The sequence below is a fragment of the Oncorhynchus mykiss genome, chromosome 2, assembly GCF_057628025.1.
Source record: "Oncorhynchus mykiss isolate SJ-2025 chromosome 2, ASM5762802v1, whole genome shotgun sequence".
In the NCBI taxonomy this organism is placed as follows: Eukaryota; Metazoa; Chordata; class Actinopteri; order Salmoniformes; family Salmonidae; genus Oncorhynchus; species Oncorhynchus mykiss.
Genome location: NC_143023.1, coordinates 26,827,659 through 26,847,481, shown reverse-complemented (window position 1 = coordinate 26,847,481; position 19,823 = coordinate 26,827,659). Strand labels below are relative to the sequence as shown.

At 45.3% G+C, this 19,823-nt stretch overlaps 1 protein-coding gene across 1 annotated transcript in view; it reads left to right on the top strand.

Moving 5' to 3' along the window:
• LOC110485644 (zinc finger protein ZFPM2) overlaps positions 1-19,706 on the top strand; it is a 152,214-nt gene extending 132,508 nt beyond the window's left edge. The window contains exons 6-8 of the mRNA XM_036944134.2: positions 14,533-14,739; positions 15,405-15,629; positions 16,166-19,706. Of these exons, the coding sequence (XP_036800029.2) occupies positions 14,533-14,739; positions 15,405-15,629; positions 16,166-18,717 (2,984 nt within the window). The 3' untranslated portion in view covers positions 18,718-19,706. The remainder of the gene's footprint in view (positions 1-14,532; positions 14,740-15,404; positions 15,630-16,165) is intronic.
• The last annotated feature ends 117 nt before the right edge of the window (positions 19,707-19,823 follow it).

Sequence of the window (19,823 nt, the reverse complement as noted above, 5' to 3'; positions counted from 1 at the left end):
GATGAACTCACTGCCATTTCGAGGAGCATTTCCCTCCATGCCAGATGATTTGTTAATATTCTGCTAAACTGAACATTGACACCATTCCACGGCCACACTTACTGTACGTTGTTGTATCCAACATTATTGACCTAAATGCTGAGGGGGGGGGGGATGTATGACAGTGTTGTGGCTGTTATCGTGTTAGTACGACATGGTAGGTTCCTACAGTACAACACAGACATCCAGCATGTAAACCTTCGAGCCAGATCAATGGTGTACACACTAAGTGTTAAACCCATAAACGTGTCCCTGGGTCCTGCATGTCTCCCTATTGTCTCGAGCAGAAACAAGAAAAAGAGCTTCAGCTTCCCAGTTGAGAGTTTGCCTACTTTCAAGTCTTCCATTAAACTTCTGAAGCGTTAATCCTTGCTACACCTACAACAGAAAGGCAGCGCTCAACAATTTGAAGGAAGGAAATGAGAAGGGAGAGAAAGAGAAAGGAAGTGATCGCTCCATATTCATATTCCTATGCAGGCGTTATCACTTAAAAGGCTTTCTAATTACAACAACAAGACAAAACCTCGTTGGATTCATTCCAGACCCGCTAAATGATAAAATAAGCTTGCACTCTCTCTCCTTCTTAATCTCCGCGAAGCACCTTGGAGTCTCATCTCCCAAATACACGTGAATGAATGAATGTGGAAAATGCCATTTAGAGATGCAGGTGTGCCATTTGATAAGAAACTTCTGGATTAAATATGTTCTGCTAATGAGGAACCCAGGCTACCCCATCAGGGCAAACTATTGGTTGGATTGTGTGAGTGCGAGCTGATAACATTCCACACACACACACACACACACAAACATTCCAAATTAATTATTAATAAACAGCCTTGCAGTCTCTTAGTCAGTCTATCACACGGAGAGACTGGATCCTTCACTGGAGTGAGGGATGAGGGTTCTCATTATGAGAGGAGAGAAAGAAAGGGGGAGGTACGGATAGTGGTGGTGGTGAGGAGGGACTGGATCCTTCACTGGAGTGAGGGATGAGGGTTCTCATTAAGAGAGGAGAGAAAGAAAGGGGGAGGTACGGATAGTGGTGGTGGTGAGGAGGGACTGGATCCTTCACTGGAGTGAGGGATGAGGGTTCTCATTAAGAGAGGAGAGAAAGAAAGGGGGAGGTACGGATAGTGGTGGTGGTGAGGAGGGACTGGATCCTTCACTGGAGTGAGGGATGAGGGTTCTCATTATGAGAGGAGAGAAAGAAAGGGGGAGGTACGGATAGGGGTGGTGGTGAGGAGGGACTGGATCCTTCACTGGAGTGAGGGATGAGGGTTCTCATTAAGAGAGGAGAGAGAGAAAGGGGGATGTATGGATAGTGGTGGTGGTGAGGAGGGACTGGGAGGGAGAATCAACTGTTTTCATATTTAGCTATTTTGGGGGCTTTTTTTGGTTAGAGGGAGACAATTTCAAAGACTATGTTAATGATGCATTGAACGTTGGAACAAAGAGTTCAAAGTTTCTCTGGCTCTGGCAATGACTAGATGTAATTCTTGGGCTGGTTAATACGGACGGACGGGGGGGGGGGGGGGGGGTAGCGAGCTAAGCCATCGGTGCAGTGGACTGGAAGTCCCTGGCCCATGCTTGACATTTAGAACGATTTGGAGCAGATTAAGGCTGTATTAGTGCTGTAGTCTGCATGTGCTTCTGTAATGAGCTGTGAGTGTATTACAGCAGGAAGAAGTTAGCTAGCTGGTGCCTGCAGGCTGGTGGGGTAACACACCGCTGCAATAGAGAGAGCCTACCTGGACAGTTGGGTAGTTAGGCAGTTGGCTGGACCTAAAGTGGACATCGCTCTCTGTAGTGTTGCCCGGGGCAGGCAGAGACACTGTACTTAGAGTCAGCTAGGAGAGGGTTGCAATGGAAATGGAGAGCCCTGCCAGAGGCTGCAGGAGAGGAGAGGAGAGGAGAGGAGAGGAGAGGAGAGGAGAGGAGAGGAGAGGAGAGGCTCTCTGGTTGGAGACTGTCAGTCTAAACCAGCTTAGCTCAGCCAGCCAGTAAAGTGTCACAGAGTGATGGGTAGGCAGGCACAACTTTGTTACTCGGACCAGTAACTGTCTAGAAAATATTCTATATTCAAATAGAAAATTAGAAAAATGTAATGTGTTATTTCAAGCACATGATTTGGCTGCTACTGTAGCCACACCAATTTTCAAAGGTACCCAACATGACATGCAGCCCTGTCGGTAATTCTCCGAAATAGGTTTAGGATTTTGCCAGTATTCCATTGTTTGTTTGTTTCCAGTACACATACAGTACACATTAAAGGAGTCAGACATACAGTTGCCAAGCCCAAAGGTCTTCCTTCATTTAGAATAAAATGTATATTTTAAAGGGTCTACAAAATGCATACATTATCCACAAATTAAAAAACACAGGTAATGTTTTGTTTTAGCATGTGCAAATGAAGGTTGCTGGTGTCGTCCCTCTATTGAAAGGCTCTTTATGATGTTAATGACTTGTTAGCGTAATTTCCAGCCTCCGCCATCAGCCGTGAGAAGTTCACAGACCCGCTGTTAAATACGAGTCACTGCTATGGCATCGTTTCAAGAGCTCCCAAACAGGACGGCAGGACGATAACGAACAGGTGATGTGGCCTGATGATGGCTGCCTGTGACCACGGATAGGCGGGAATTATTACAAAGACAATTTAAATAGTGAAAGGATAAGGAATGAATCATCTGGACAGCATATCAAATGTTAACTCTAGCACACCAGTGCATGCTATTTACTCATGCAGTGGTAATAAACTGTGCTTATTTAAAAGATAGACGGAGGAGAAATCTGGGGACAGTAAATTGTGCATGCATGTTTATTCCTCTCTATCAGTATGATACAGAGGGTTTCTAGTCTGAGACTCATCGTCACAGGCACCTGTATTTAATGGCTACAGTGTCTGGGATATCACCAGGCCTATTTTTGATGTGGTGCTGCAGTTGTCATTTATGTTTCATTAGTATCAGTAGTATTTGTGTGGATGGTACTGGAAGTGGACTTGTTTGTTTTCTATTTCCTTAGTAACCTTATTATCAGTTCAGCGGCTAGGGTTAAATTTGAGGTACTTGTGGCTTTTGTGATAGAGGCACCACATTTCACACACAACTTGGACAAGTCCTTAGAAGCTATAGTGTCGTTGCAGATTTGTTATATTACCCCCTGGCGGCCATTTTTAATATGGCAGCCAATCAGCTCCGTAGGGCCCTATTAGACAGGTGTCACATGACCATATCTACATAAATAATTGGTACATGAAGGCCAATGATGGTTTAAAATGGTTAAAAGGGTCTGGAGAACATCATAAAACATCCAAATATGCCATATATATGTATCCTTTAAAATGTTAGTAGAAAGTGGTTAACAAGTGCCCAAAAAAGGCCCATATGACTTATATACTTTCGTCCTCATTTTCAGTATTTAGGCCTACTGGCGCTTCTTTGTAATGTTATGTATAAATGTCTATGAATGATTTAGTTTTTGAATAGAGGAACGATCTGGCTGGTTATCCCATTGTTCTCTATGGAGTCTCGGAGCCTCACAAGGTTAAACGTTCCAACATTACAACTTTTTTCCCCGGGAATAAAAAGCCATTCCAACAGAGGGAGTTTCATCTCCTTAGCCCCCGCGTACGAACGACTGCTAATCTTTACCCTCCGCTATAGCGTTTCCATTCCGCTTCCTCCGACTCCAGACATATTTGCTCTCCCTTGCTGGTTGTGTCCCGTTAAGATTTAAACAGCAAACATAAAATACAGAAGATAACCTGCGCCGGCTTTGGAGAGACTTGACTCCCAACATTATTTTAAAGACCAGATCTGAGAGCTCCACCGCGGCAGTCGGGTGCGATTATCTTCTGTGATCCCTCTCCGACGCAACCAAAGTCATTCATCTGCCGATCCCTCCACCCTCCTCACCCCCTCCCTCACCCTCCCACCTCCCCCTATGCATAGGCAGGGCCCTAATCAGGTCTCCGTCGTGTGTCAGGATCTGTGGATGAGCAAGGCCTAAAGATGGGAACAGCTCTGTAAACATGGCCAGGCAGCAGGGAGCTTCCGTCTCCCCCACTACGTTCTGAATAAGCAAACATGGAAAGATTTAAGGATTTTGTCAGGCCCAACTTTGTAGTATAGGCTCAGGGTTCTTTTATTTCCAGCAGTTTCCGGGGCGCTGCTGCCTGCCTATGGGATATTGTTCTTAGCTTATGAAGTGCTGCGTCTTGTTATAAGCTGTGTGCTTTTGTCAATAGTATTACAATATGGAGCTTCTGATTTTTTTTTCTCTATTTTGTTTACACAATGGTCTCGTGCATTTTCAAGAGAGATGGGCTGCCTTGGGTTTAACCCATGGAGGTCCTGTGTGTGTGTGTGTGTGAATTGGTTATGTTTTTATTGACATAGCTTTTGTTGTTGCCGGCCTTTGTTTTCTCCCCCACTTAACCTAGATAAACACCATCAAATCTTCTCATAGAATTCACATTGTTATACAGCCATATAAACCGAATGTCTTTCGACCCCTCCATTGTCACAAGTCAACTTTCCCGTCGGAACTGATTAAGAACTATCATGACCAACCCAGTAAATCTGGACGTGGACGGTGTACTCCATAATAAACGGGCTAATATAATTGGCTCTATCAAATGGGATGTATACTAACAACAGTCGGCTGTGCTCACCCCTGTCAGGATTCTATTATAGAGCCTGCTCCCTCCCCTTGTTTTGATACAGCAGTAATTTAAAGACCCATCTTAATTGACTTATTTTTTCCGCATGTCTGTCGGAGCTTGTGCTGTGCATGCACAGAGTGCAATAAGGGTCTTGTTCCTTTATTGGGCCACACACAATGTACTGAGTTCAATTTTACCATTCATAATGAATGCAGTCTCGCCATTCAAATGCAGCCATAAGCACACAGCAGATAAGAATTTAATTAAATGTAGATTAAAACCAAACAGGAAAACACACTCGCTGATCATTTTTTATCGCGTCCCCTGGTCATATCCCCCTCATACTTTCCACTGACTTGTTCTTCCTTGGGCTACAGCTTTTCAGCGTGCCAAAAGTGGCGAAACACCTCACACATCTCGCTGTGGCGCTGTGAGATTGTGTAAAATGCCAAACGAAGGGGCGGTCACACGATTAATCAGAAATCTCATGTCGGGGGAGGATTGGGGGGTAAGGGGGAGAGAGGAGGAGAGGCAGAGGTGGAGGGAAGGAATTAGTTGCCTCATCGCCAAATTTGCATCATTTTTTTCCAACGGACAATCCCAGCACTGTAGGCAAGGGGAATCATATCTCTCTTCACAGGAAGGAACAATCACAATATTGCCACAATATTGAAATAAATGTCACCTTCACATCCCATCTAATTGTCCATACTTGCTAAACATGATGTTAGCTAGCTAGAAAGTAGTGCTTTGCAAGCATGCCTGATCCGTAAGAGCTATTTTAGGTTCCATCCACAGCCTCTACAGACGACTAGGCTTCACACTGCATGGTCACCTCAGGCTCAAGTGTGTTTGTTTTAACTGCAGTGGGATATAGGAGAGCTGGAGAAGAGTCGGTTGAAAATGTAGAGAAACATACCATATTATAAACATTATATTATAATATCATATTATACACATTATAAGGAATTCATAAAGGTTAACAAGTTAAAAAGCATTATTCCTAAGGAACTATAGTATCCTCTGTCCAATGACATACCATTAAACGAAATGGCATAAAAGATCACATCTTAACATGGGCTTCTATATTGTTGGTTTGAAGTGTTACAGTTGTTGTCCTCTGTTTTTGTAATTGTGAACTGGTATTTTCTAGGTTGGAATCTAATATGGAAAAATGATTTTATTTAATGTGTTCCAAATTCAGTATATTTTTTCAAACCATATTTGCAAGGATTCATTTTTATTCCTGTCATATGTAGATCATGTATTTAAATACTGGTAATTTCAATGCTTTATTATTTCAAATAGTTCTGCACTTGAATGTTTTCTTTTCTACACAAAACTAAAGTAATCACACAGCGTCGGGTGCGTTTTCATGTACAGTAGGAGCATATTGTTCTTGCATCCATCTTCCCTCAAAGTTTCAATAAGGTGTTGTCTCACAGATAGAGTACCTGTATTCAGCGTGAACGTGATGTACGGATTCTCATCAGGTTCAAAGACCCGGTTGTTATTATCAGAGCCAGTCGCTTTTCATTTTAGTCTTTTCAACACACACTTGAAAACTAAAACGATTCATAACATCTCACACTTTTCAGAGAGGAGAGGAAAGAAGTGGGAAATATTGAAGTGGAAAATTGTGGCTAATATAGTTTTAATTTAGCTTCAGAGCTTGAGTTATTCTCACACTTTAAAATTGAGTGTTTTGTTGAAACAGCAGCAGCAGCAGAGAGTAAGAGAGAGAGTGTGGCTGGTCTATTGGCTCAAACTGGCATTGGACAGTAGTGGCTCGGCCACCTCACTCCTGCCATCCCTGCCACTACCGCTGCTGCCTGCCCTCCCGCCTGCCTGCCCGCCTGCCTGCCCGCCTGCCTGCCCGCCTGCCCGCCTGCCCGCCGTGCTGGTGGCGTATCTCAGTTCCACTCTATTACCCTCACGCAAGCGATTGGCCTTTTCTGTGGGGAAAAGAGCAATATCCTGTCGCAGTCTGTTTGATCAAGTGCTAAACCCTTGTGATCAATAGAGGGACAGATGTCGGCTCCAGATGGCTGCGTGGCGATACCTGGGGCAGTGAGGGGCCTTGCCAGGACGACAGAATGGCAACGAGGAAGGGCCAGCGGCTGCTGCTCCCATCGCACCAGCCACCGAGACCACAATGTGACAAACGCAATTAGGCCTTTTAGCTACAGATTATTTATTTCTCCTGCAAACTGACAGAAAATGTAATTAGCGCTTAGTTTAAGCAATATGTAGAATTACAGGGGTGCAGAGGCAGAGGGCATGTTAGGGTGGGATGCAGGGAGCTATGGTGGCTGTTGTGGTGGTGGGCGTCTGGACTCAGGAGGTTGTGCTGCCGTGTTGCTGTTCTCATTCTGTCTGTGCTCACTGTCTGTCTTTCTGTCTGTCGCTGGGCTCTGTGAACAACAGCAGGCATAATCCCACTCTGTTTTTCTTTCAGAGGAGGTTGCACAGAAACCTTTGCAGCACACAGTATATGTTAGTTTGCTCATCAAGTTCATGTAGACCACAACTTTGGAAATTCCGGTTCCATTCTCACCCAGATCAGATAAAATATGTCCCAACATTCCAAAATGGTTGATAGCCTAGGCAGGTGCATCTCTCATCTCCCCCTCTCATCGCCAGAAGGCCCAAATAGACCTTTCCAAAAAGGAGAGTGGCCCATTTTAAACGGCGTTAGGGCATTTGCATTAGGGCTGGCGTCCATATACCAGGCAGGCCATGTGGTGCGTGGTGGCGCGGGGACAGAGCCATGTTGGAGTAGCTACTGAGGCGCTGCGTCCTTGTGTCTCTCTCCCAGTCCCTGGCCCTCCCTTTGGAGCTCCGCCGTTCACCTGCTCCCCTGCTCCCTCCCCGAGTAGCATGATCGGAAGGGGGACGTGGGCCACAGGGCCACAGCTGAGGTTCTGGGACAGCTTTGCTTAGTTGGCTCTGCCCCGGGTGGTGGTGGTGTTGGTGGTGGTGCTCAACACAGCAGCGGCCTGTCACAGGGACCTCCACGTCCCATTAACACATAGCCTGGTCAGGACAGAGAGCCAGACCCAGGCCCCCAGCAGGGCCCCAGTAAACACATGTCGCCTGGCCACAACCAGGACCCAGCCCGGGAAGAGGAGAGAACACAGCACAGTTAGACCTGGGAAACCTAGAGGACAAGGGTGGTTTTTTTTATTTTTTTTATTTGGTAAATGGCATTAAAACAAAATGTACAATGCGAACCCAGAGGATAGCCCTTAAAGGTTTTAATTAAAACCCTTTCCAAAAGTGGTCCTCGTTATGCACCACACTTTAAATGTGCTGGTTAGAACATTTAGCCTAAGTCCGTAAGAGTTTTAGCATTGGTTAATGGAATTTGTAATGTTATTACCTAGAAATAAAATATAAAAGTGACACCCATGAGAATCTAAAAGTCCTTTTGAAATGTGTTAGTGTTCGTAGTGTAATGTTCAGAAAAACAATTCAACTATACATTTCTGATCATGTATTATCATAATTACAGAAAGTGTTTGTGTCATTTTGAGATTGTTATATTCACTACATTTTTAATACATTTCACAGCAGTCTCTTATCATATTTGGCTCACATATTTGTCATTTATAATTTTGATATATATGACAATTTACTTTATATTGTTTATATCTCACTGCACCAATTCATTTCAATAAATACTATTTTTATATAAATTGTAATCAAAGAAATGTAGCATTTAACATCTTTTCAATTCCCTCATCATTTCTCAGTTCTAATAGACCTATAAAAACTTGGCATATTCATTCACATTTAGATCTCTCTCTGTCCATCTCTCTCTCTCTCTCTGTCCCTCTCTCTCTCTCTCTCTCTCTCTCTCTCTCTCTCTCTCTCTGTCTCTCTCTCTCTCTTTCTCTCTCTCTCTCTGTCCCTTTATTTATCTCTCTCTCTCTGCCCCCCTCTCTCTCTCTTTCTCTCTCTCTCTCTCTGTCTGTCTCTCTCTCACTCTCTGTCTCTCTCTCTTTCTCTCTCTCTCTCTCTCTCTCTCTCTCTCTCTCTCTCTCTCAGTGATATTACCAGACAAACAGGCACTTGCCAATATCATTTTCACTGTGCAATGAAACAGATTCATGCGTCTCCAGAGATTTGCTAAAGAAATATCATTTAATTAGAAAAGGAAGCATCTCATTTCTACACTGTGCAAAATCATCCACTCAATCAGATCATTGCTGGAAACTAGGAATTTTGAAACAGATTTTCTTTGTTCCAGAACTCAGAATGACAATATTGAATATATGTTAAATGAAATAATATGATTCTTCTGAGATGTGTTGTAGTTTAGTGTCTTTGTAGCTGGTATGAATGTGTACCAGTGGGATTCTGTATGACACTCTCCTGGGAACCCAGGTTTAATTTATGGACTCTGACCCCTGTGCCATTTGCTCAAGGCCATCCATGAGCTTTCAGTGTTGGCTATCATCTGCAAAACACTTGATGTTAAAATGAGTATATATGTATTATTTATTCAACCATGCTTATTTAAACGAGTGGTATTGTCAATAGAAGACATTATTTTATGCCTCAAAAAATGTGTATTTGCTGCACAAAATTGACTCCTAGGCTATTAGTATTTTCACAAACGTGATGACTGGTACAACAGATCGATAACCGTCATAATACCTTAGATATGATGAATATCCTCATCATATACATTGTCTCAGAACAACTTGTTTTCACTGTAGAAACAGAGTAAATGAAGGTCATAAGAGTGCTTCCCATTCTATACCTTCTTGAACGTATGGACGGAGTCTGTCAGTCTGACATGCTGCGGTGTTTAGGGTGTCTATGCATCAACACGATATCATACGTACTGTGGTGGGTACGGAGTTGCATTTTAGCATGAGAAGAGCGCCTTCTAGTGGTGGCCAGAATAATATCATCAGAATGGGAGGCGGAGTGAGCAGAGAATAAGAGGATTCAAATCTATGTTATAATGTTATAGTCCGCTAACTGCAGTTTATTCCACACCACACCCTGTAACAATAGGATTGTTTGACCCATTAGTGACTTTTCATATTCACTCTGCCATGGGAAGTCTCACTCAGCTTTCTCTCAGCCTGTCTGTGCTGCTGTCTGGCTGTTGTCTTAACCTGATGGTTTGACAGTCTGCTGCCATATCACCATCCTGTCTGTTCAGAAACACTCTCAATATTTGCTGTTATTCATGAGAAGAGAAGTTTGTTTAGTTTTTCTGTAGGTATAGGCTGTTGTTAGTATGAGAATTGTCTTCTGTTAGTTCCATATATTAATAATGTAGACATTGCACTGCATATGATTTATGTTTATGGTTTAGTGAACCATACTTGTGTGATTAGTAGCCTTGTGACGGAAACCTGAAGAGTTGCGTTAGCTTCCTGAGATCATTTCTAGGCTTTAGCTCAACGGGCTAACACAGTCTAGGTTAATAGAACATTTAAACCACGAACAATTTAACAAACATGGCAGGCAGGCAGCTACTTGATATTTGTAGGTGCCAGGAGGCTTTCCCTGGTTAGCCGTCCATTCAACAACAGTCTGGGCTGATTTGGAGACAAGACCAGAGGTCTTTAATTACAAAAGCACTGAGCCCTCCGGCTTTACCACCATCACTTCACAATTGAGAGAGAGAGCGAGAGAGAGCGAGAGAGAGCGAGAGAGAGCGAGAGAGAGCGAGAGAGAGCGAGAGAGAGCGAGAGAGAGAGAGAGAGAGAGAGAGAGAGAGAGAGAGAGAGAGAGAGGATAAGGGGCTGAAATAATCAGGCCGTTTGCAAATCACCATCAAGCTCCTGGAAACAGCTCCTCAAGGAGAGAGACCACATGGTTACAGTGTCCTGTCTCAAAAGTGTGCTGCAAATCCATAGAACACAATGTGGTTACTGTATGTTTGCTAAAAGCCACACTCAGCCCCATAATGTGCAGTGGGCCTGGCCTGTGTTGTAGACAGATGGGAGAGCTGATGTGCGTAACTATGCATTTTACAGCAAACTATTACAGAGTCGTGCTGTTTACACACAAACATTTGAATACCTGTCTGCAGGCCAGTTTAATTATGCAAACCCTTCTGTTATGTGTGTTGCTTTGTCGTCTCCTCCCAGCTCTCTCACTGCAACAAGGCTGGAGAGATGTGTTTGTGTTTTCATTAAGATACGGACAGTGGTGTGGCGCAGGCAGGAGCAAATGTATTCCATTCCTCATAACCTCGAGTATCTTATACTGTCTGTTCCTCCCCACCACGGTGGCCCATGTTCACATTTACACTTGCGTGGCAGGTAGCCTAGTGGTTAGCGCGTTGGGCCAATAATCGAAAGGTTGCTGGTTTGAATCCCCAAGCCAAACTAGTTGAAAAATCTGTCGATGTTCCCTCGAGCAAGGCACTTAATACTAATTGCTCTGGATAAGTGTGTCTGCTGAATGTAAATGTATAGCCATCAATGTCATTATTCCCCTCCAATCAGGGACTGATTTAGATCTGGGATATCAGGTGGGTCCAATTCATTATCAGGTAGAACAGAAAACCAGCAGGCTCTGGACCTCGTAGGGTAAAAATGGAACACTTCTGCTGTATAGGCTACTTTACTGTACATCCATTGTCATTTAAAGCTGAAGAAATGTAAAATGACCTCTGATGTGTGACTTTGAAATCTCTGGAGTTTGTAGTTGGGGAGGAGGGGCGTACAGTACATGTGCCTTATTTCCCCATACGATTCATCCTTTGACATTTGATTCGTGAAAGTACTTACATATACGATGCACCCCCCCCCTCTCATCATTTTGTTTCTTGAATTCTGTCATATGTTCATCTTCAACTACATGTTCAAATGCGGCATTCATCAAAGGAGAAGAGAAGGAATGGGCATTAGGCCAGCTGAGCCTCAGTCGCCGTCCCAATGTAGAGCTGGTGAATATTATATTGAGAGAGAGAGAGAGAGAGAGAGAGAGGGGCAGAGAGAGAGAGAGGGGAGAGAGAGAGAGGGGGAATGTAGAAAGCAAAGCAGTGTTTTTAATTATCTGGACTAGGTACAGGATGCGGTTTTTTGATTGTTTTAATGAAGCAGCTGGCCTATTGTCTCTCTTTAATTCCTCTATTGTTTTTAGAATATGTCATAGTTCTTTATTCTTTTATCAGGTGCTCTGCAGGAGGATTCAGCACAATAGCGTTCATTCCAACTGCATTGGCCGCTGCACAAAGCCAGGCAGGCAGCTCATTGCAGAGAGCTAGCTCGCTAACAGGCAAAACAGTGCAAATCACACAAGCTGCTACTTTTTAGCCTTTTCCCCAGTTTTACTTGTGGGCTGTGCACTTTCAAAATTGGCAAAAAGCGGCCAGTATGATACAGATAAACTTTCATGAACTAATCACCAAATATATTTGCCTTTGCTGCCCCTCTTTCTGTACAGTAAGAGGTGTTTCCCAATCCTTGTCCTAGGAACCCAAAGGGGTGCACATTTGTGTGTGTCAGTGCTGGCCTAGAACAAATCATTTGGTTCTCCATCAAGACCAAGCTTGGCAAGCAAGAACTGTGGTGTACAGTGATGCCCTGAGAGCAACATCTCAGTGGATCTCCAGTGAATCTCCAGTGGATCTCCAGGGGATCTCCTGAGCCTCCATCTATGTGTATTTCCCAAATGCCACCATATTCCCCATTTAGAGCACTACTTGTGTCCACGGCCCATAGCTCTGGTCAAAATAGTGTGCTAATTTGGGAATAGGGTGTCATTTGGGACTAAGCCTCCACCTGAGTTTGGTGGTGGAGGTCTCCTCTGAGGCAGGAATGATTCTGTGTTTTAGAACACCACCCCAGCATTCTCACAGATGACATATGGGTGTCTGTAGTGTGGCTGGCTGAAGGAGTCACATTGCTGTGCATATTTCATAGGTGAATTGCATTGTAGGTTAGTACTAACAGTCATTAGCAATTAGCAGTGGAAGGCTTGCAGTAATTCAGAGCATCTTTAACTGAAATTGTTTTCAAAGACAGTGAAAATGTAAGTCTGTCATGAGTTCAGTATCAGGGTGGTTTTCTCCATTCTCTTTGTTAACCGAGAACCTGAGAAGTGGAATCTCTACCAATTTAAACTTTTGATGGTGAGTAGTGACGATCTGCCCCCCACCTGCCCCCATTGTGGCTGCTCGCTGGCAGTTAGTATCTACCTTGATGGTAACTCTGTCTGACGGTAGTGGAGTTTTGTTACTTTAATTAGGAGATAAAAATTCAAAGGGCCTCTCCAGGCTGTGTGTGGTGAGAGAGAATCAAAACCAGCGCTCAAGTGGAGGGACCTGAAGTGTGTCTCTCATCACGGGAGATTGGACAGCAGATAGGCACTGTTCTTTAAAGGAGCTAGTGCTGCCTGCTGCCTGCCACTCTCACACTCACACACACACACACACACACACACACACACACACACACACACACACACACACACACACACACACACACACACACACACACACACACACACACACACACACACACACACACACACACACACACACACACACACAGAGCTTTCCTTGCACACAGAAATGGGACTTTAAAAGATGGCATATTTTACTACGTCTTGCTTCACTCTTCTGACTCATTTCTATAATAGTGTTTAATTTCAGTGCTGTTTGACATAAATGTAATGAAAAGGTTGGGAAATGTGTTAATGGGAGTAGCGAGGTTATGACCAGCGTCAGGTGGGAGGTGGAATGCCGTGGAAGGTGTACCAGAGAGGAGTGATACATCCTCAGATTGGTGTGGAAGTTAGGCTCCATAACAATCATTCCATCATGTCATTTCATAGTAACTACAGCAGTTACTCTTCAGGTTTCCTCCCTGGGTTGGGAGAGCCTCACTTGAAAACCTCAACCCTGTCTACACTGACCTTTAAAACCAGTGATTTATACGTTTTGTGTAAACATTTGTAATCAGTGTCTCTCTAAAGGAGGATGGAACTATGAGTGGGGTGCAGTTAGTCTTCTGTTCTACCCTTCATACCTCTCCCCTCTCTTCTGCAACGCCCCTTATTTCCACAACAGCTGGACTCAAATTACAGGTCCTCTCTCATCCTGACGCTGCTCTGTCAGAGTGTTTGCACATCTTTGAAAGCTAACAGAGTGCCCTAATTAATTGTCCAGCTTTTCTCTGAAACAATGTCCTAATTCTGCCATTTAGCGTGAGCGTATCATCGTTTGTTGTTATCGCCCCAGCCAGATTTTTGTAAATAGTCATATTAAAAACTTTAATCTCTTCAAGGGAAAATGAAGTGCAGCTGAAAAGCCTGTCATGTGCAGGAGATAAATATTATCTAAGCTAAAAACCTTCCTCTACCCCTTCCTCCCCTTCCGCTCTCTCATCCTAACTTAATGAATATGTTCAGAAGATTTCACTGGAATGTTTAATCCCCAAACACAAACATCTGATCGTGTGTAGAGGATCTGTTTGAGGTTATGCTATATTACTGAAGTATACAGTATAGCTCCAATGCATAGACCTACTACAATTTACCCCACTGAGTATGACATTTCTTACTGCTACTTTAACCAAAGTATGACATTGTGATTTCACCCTTTAGTCATTATATAGTCATTATTATTAGGTCCTTATAATATTTCCCTCTGGATGGAATTCCATACCCTCTGAACTCCAGAGTTTGGAGTCACCTATAGGGTGAAACATCAATAATACTAATATAATACTGTCCCCAGTGGGAATCGAACCCATCAACTAAGCTACACAGGCTAACACTACCATGCTCTACCAACAGAGTCACACAGGATAAAAACAACATTTTTCAGCATGTTCCCCTTCTGTCTGTTCCAGGTGGCCAGCTGTGGTGTACCACCACTAAGAACATCATGGGGGGCGAGGAGCTAGTGGCGTTCGCCGTGGACTTTGACTCCCGTCTACAGGCCATCAACCACATGTCTCTGAGCGAGGGGATGTACCCGGCTAGACTGCTGGACACCATCCAGCTCCTGCCTCAGCAGGCCGCCATGGCCTCCATTCTGCCCACCGCCATCGTCAACAGTGAGTTACAATACACTCCATGGCCAGTCTGTACTGTAGTCTCACCTAGGGCTGTGTTTGAAATGGACTCTATTCCCTATGTAGTCCACTACTTTAGGCCAAAACTTTAAGTAATGCGCTATAGGAAAGAGGGTGCAGACTCTGGACAAAGGTATTGCACTATATAGGGAATAGGGTGCCGTTTTGGACATAGCCCTAAATGTCTGTCTGTCCATCCGTCTATGGGCTGTAGATTAACCCAGATGAGTCTGTGTTAAGAGCGGTTGAGATAAGAGCTGTCGACCTTCTGTTTGGGTTCACATAAACACAGGCGAGCCTCCCACTAACCTGTTAATTGCAAAATGCAAGCTTCATGCAAATAGTGCATTTGTTTACTTAATAAGGGCTATCTGGGTTCAGCTCGACAGGGAGGCTGCTCTGCTGCAGGCAGATGGTCCAGTGTTTCAGTTGCCCTTGAGAAAGGGCATCAACCTAGTGGTATCGACACAGTCCTATCACAGGCTTGGGTATTACAGGGTTTTTGCCTGGCTTTGGGTATCAAATCAGAGCTATAAAGAGAAAGAAACGTGTGCATGTTGTTGTGTGCGCACGAAACGTACACTGACGTTCTACCCTGACGTTGTACCCTGACGCTCTACCCTGTGTTTTACCCTCTCTCTCTCCAGAGGACATCTTCCCATGTAAGGCGTGTGGGATCTGGTACCGCAGTGAGAGGAACCTGCAGGCCCACCTGATGTACTACTGCAGTGGCAGGCAGAGGGAGCCAGAGAGCCAAGGTGAGGAGAACGACAACGGACTCCACCACACACCCAGCATCTGCCCCTTCCCACAGTGCAACAAGAGCTTCACCAGCGCCAGGGCCCTGGAAATGCACCTGAGCACGCACAGCGGTGAGTAGAGATGTCCTGCTAGTACTATTAGTATAGTAGTTGAGCTTCTACTGTAGTAATACTTGTAAAGTACTGTAAAGTAGACGAAATGTAGATTTATTTCAGCTTTCATTTAGTTGTAATTATCTCACCATTGAGTGATGTTGACATGAGATGTGCTTATCATTAAAGGTAATGCTATGGATTATTTCATCACGTTGAGTAGTACAGAACAGTATACCTTTAATATTTCTCAGTCATTTTAGTATTCGGTTTTGTAATGAAAAGTATTGCTTGACATTAAAACACTGTCAGTTTCACATTAGTCAAGTAAAATAATTGGAAAAGTGAACTACTGCTCTTAGCGCCATAAATATACACATCCCCCTGTCAGCTTAAGCAGTTGACAGTTTAGCTTTCAGCCCAACCAAAAATCAGGAGGGTTGGGAGTAAGCTTGGCATAATGCATCAGGTTTTGATCGTAGCCATAGTTAACGTTAAGGCAGAGTGGGAAGGCGACGAAGAATCTCAACAGTGTCCTTTTATCTCCCTAACAGGTGTCAAAATGGAAGAGACGCTCCCCCCTGGCACCAGCTTGAAATGCACAATCTGTAACTACACGGCGGATTCTCTTATTACGTTCCAACATCACATCCTCTCGCACCTGTCACAGGCCGCCTTCAGATGCAATCACTGTCATATCAGCTTTCAGAACCACAGGGAACTCTTGCAGCATCAGGACTTACACAGCCACCATGGCCACGGTGGTGGCAGCAAGCTTCACAGGGAGAGCGACAGCGAGCACTCCCCCAGGGGGGCGGAGGAAGCCCTGCAGCAGGCGGCGGCCCGCGTCGAGCTGGCCAACCGGAAGGAAGCCCTCCAGAGTCCCAAAGGATCCCTCAGCAAGGACGCCACCATCGACAGCGAGCTGGAGAAGGCTGAGAAAAAGCCCATGCTGTCAGGGTTGAAGGGGGACAGTGGCCATCCGGGCAGTAAGGCAAGCTTCTCCTACACCCGGATCAAGTCTGAGCCCTCCAGCCCCCGCTTGGCCTCCTCTCCTGTTCAGCATAACATGGGCCCCACCTACCCCATGGGGCCCTTCCTGTCCCAGTTCGCTTTCTCCCAGGACATTTCTGTCGTCCCGCAGGCTTCTGAGATTCTGGCTAAAATGTCAGAGCTGGTGCACCGGAGGCTACGCCACGGAGGGAACACGGTCTACCCTCCGGTGATCTACAGCCCCCTCATCCCCAAAGGGGCCACGTGTTTCGAATGCAATATCACCTTCAACAACCTGGAAAACTACCTGGTCCACAAAAAGCACTACTGTAACAGTCGTTGGCAGCACATGACCAAGTCGCCTGACTTCTCCAGCATCTCAGACAAGGCCGTGAGCCCCAACAGCGGCCACAGCTCAGTCAGTATGCTCGCCGGATGCCACCCGTCTGAGGTCACCGACAGCCACCTGATGCAGTCGGCCTGTTTGTCAGTCAACTCTCAGAGTGTTCTGGACATGATCAATGCAGGAGGGGCAGTGAAAGGCCCAGGCCCAGAGAAGGAGCTCCCGGGGCAGGTGAAGAAGGTCTCCACCACCCCGACCGGCGTAGAGGAGAGGCCGAACGGGAAGCAGCAGGCAGTGGAGGGGAAGAGCCCTACCAACACGCCTCTGGTGGAGACTGACGTCAACGACCCCAACCAGACTTCCTGTGCGGCCTGCAATATCACCTTTAGCCGCCACGAGACCTACATGGTCCACAAGCAGTACTATTGTGCTACGCGTCACGACCCACCCATGAAACGCATGTCCGCCAACAAGGTTCCCTCCATGCAGAGGACCATGAGGACCCGCAAGCGTAGGAAGATGTACGAGATGTGTCTCCCAGACCAGGACCCGAGAGGACCCTCCATTGGGCAGCCAGGGTTCCTGGGGGTCCCTCCTATGGCGAACCCCTGTACCTCCCAGGAGGCGGTGGAGAGCCTGGCCGACCGCTTTCACCCTCGCTGTGACATCTTCCCAGGGATGGTCCCCAAACACCTGGAGGCTTCCCTCACCGTCACCAAGTCTATCATGGCCCCCAACAGTAATACCACTATGGACCAGCAGGAGCTGGACGCACCCATCGATCTCAGCAAAAAGTGCTCGCCAATCCCCAATGACAAGACATCGCCAAACTCTCCCAAAAGACTGTTAGACTATCACGAATGTACAGTGTGCAAGATTAGTTTTAACAAAGTGGAGAACTACCTTGCGCATAAACAGAACTTTTGCCCTGTGACAACAGCCACAGCCTCCCAGCAGCACGGTGGTGAGACCATGTTCCCAGACGTGGTGAAGAATGAAGGCAGTAATCCTGATGACGCCTACGATAAGAGCCCATGTGAGAAGAACGGCAACGATAAAATGATTGTACAGAATGGGGGTGGAATGTTCCCCCCTCACATGGGCCCAGTGCCGGGTCTCAAGCCCTTCAGCGAGGCTCAGCTCATCCCGACTAAAGACGAGAACATGTTTCTGCCCCACTGCCTTTATCCCGGCGCAATAAAGAAGATGAAAGGTGCCGAGCAAATATCGCCCTACTTCGGGATAAAGCCGACCGATTACGTGGCCGGCGGGCTGGTCATGCAGGGCGAGAGAGAGGTGAGCAGCGAGCAGGAGCAGAGCACTAATGGAGGGGGACCAGAGACGGGGAGAGAGCAGCCTGCTGCCAACGGCTGCCCACTCCCCAGCAAAGAGCCACTGCCCCTGCTGCCCAAAAACAGGGGCATGGTGATAGTCAACGGTGGTCACAAGCCAGAGGAGCGCTCGGGATCGGGGCCCGTCCCACCCAACCAGGATAACCAATCCCACAATCCCCAGCAGCAAGACGGCCACCCCTCACCCACGTGGGGCGCGGAGAACCCGTCCGACTCCAACGAGAACGTGTCACCCGCGTCCAAGTCTCCGACCGAGGAGACAGTGCCCACGGTGACAAAGGGTTTGAATGGGTCGTCCCAGGCTCCGGGCAGCGGGAAGTACTGCCGCCTCTGTGACATCCAATTCAACAACCTATCAAACTTTATTACCCATAAGAAGTTTTACTGTTCGTCACATGCTGCGGAGCATGTGAAATGAACTAGTTCCTGTTTAGTTTTCCTGTCCCTTCCCACTCCCCTTTTTTCTGTTTGGGTACACTGTCGTGTCTGGAATAATGCATCACTCACGCAGTTCTAAACGCTGCTTGTGGACAATCAAGAGAGGCTTCTTCTTTCATCATTTTAACACCTCATTGCAAATCATTGGTTAAAAAAGGAAAAAAAAGAAAAAATGAATCCAGAGTAATATTGGTGCCACTTTCACATTTATTTATTTTACAATCAGTATTAATAGTAGTGATCTTAATTTAAAATTCAAATGAAATTTATATCAGAGTTGTTTGTAATGTTATTGTATAGTCATTCTTGTGTAGCACACATATTGTTTACACTGTAATGTAGGCTCAATGAAACGATAGAATACAAATGAGATGCATTTTAGACACAAAATAGCTACTGAAGCACTTGTCTATTCTTATTTGCTGTAACAGTTTTTGTATATGCCTAAATGTCATTTGCAGCTTTGCTATTCATGACTCGGATTCTTGGCCTTAACCCTTTGGTGGGATAGCCAGGTACAATCCAGCTGCATCTTCTGTTTTGGCATACACTTGGCTTAGCATACGTATGTGGCTGTGTCCCTGTCTCTTTTCTTCAACTCAGACGTGGATGTTTTCAGGAGGATGGCAACATTCTTGTACAGTACTCATATTTCTGTTTGCTGAACTACACTTTGGTCTCCCTTTTTAGAATTTGCTGTCGATGCAATACTTTGTAAATGAGGGAACATTACTGAAAGCAGTATTATGAGGGGGACTGCATATATTTGAGGGAAAAAAAATTGTACAAGAATTACATTTATTGCTGTTGATGATGGACAAGCTGGGTTGGGAAGTTGGTTGGATGGGGGATACTGATGTAAAATAATCATTCCATTGTCCTAATTATGGGAGAAAAAAAGTTTCTTAAAAAACGTTGTTGCTATGCATGTATATGGATGGAATAAAGTTCCAGAACTGTTGGAAATAATTTTTATTTTGATGTGGTGTCATAATTAAACTGAAATCCTCAGGATAATCCAATGATGTTTGGTCTTTTCTTTCAAAGCTACAACACAGTATCAGTGTAGTGGATGTGTACATTAGA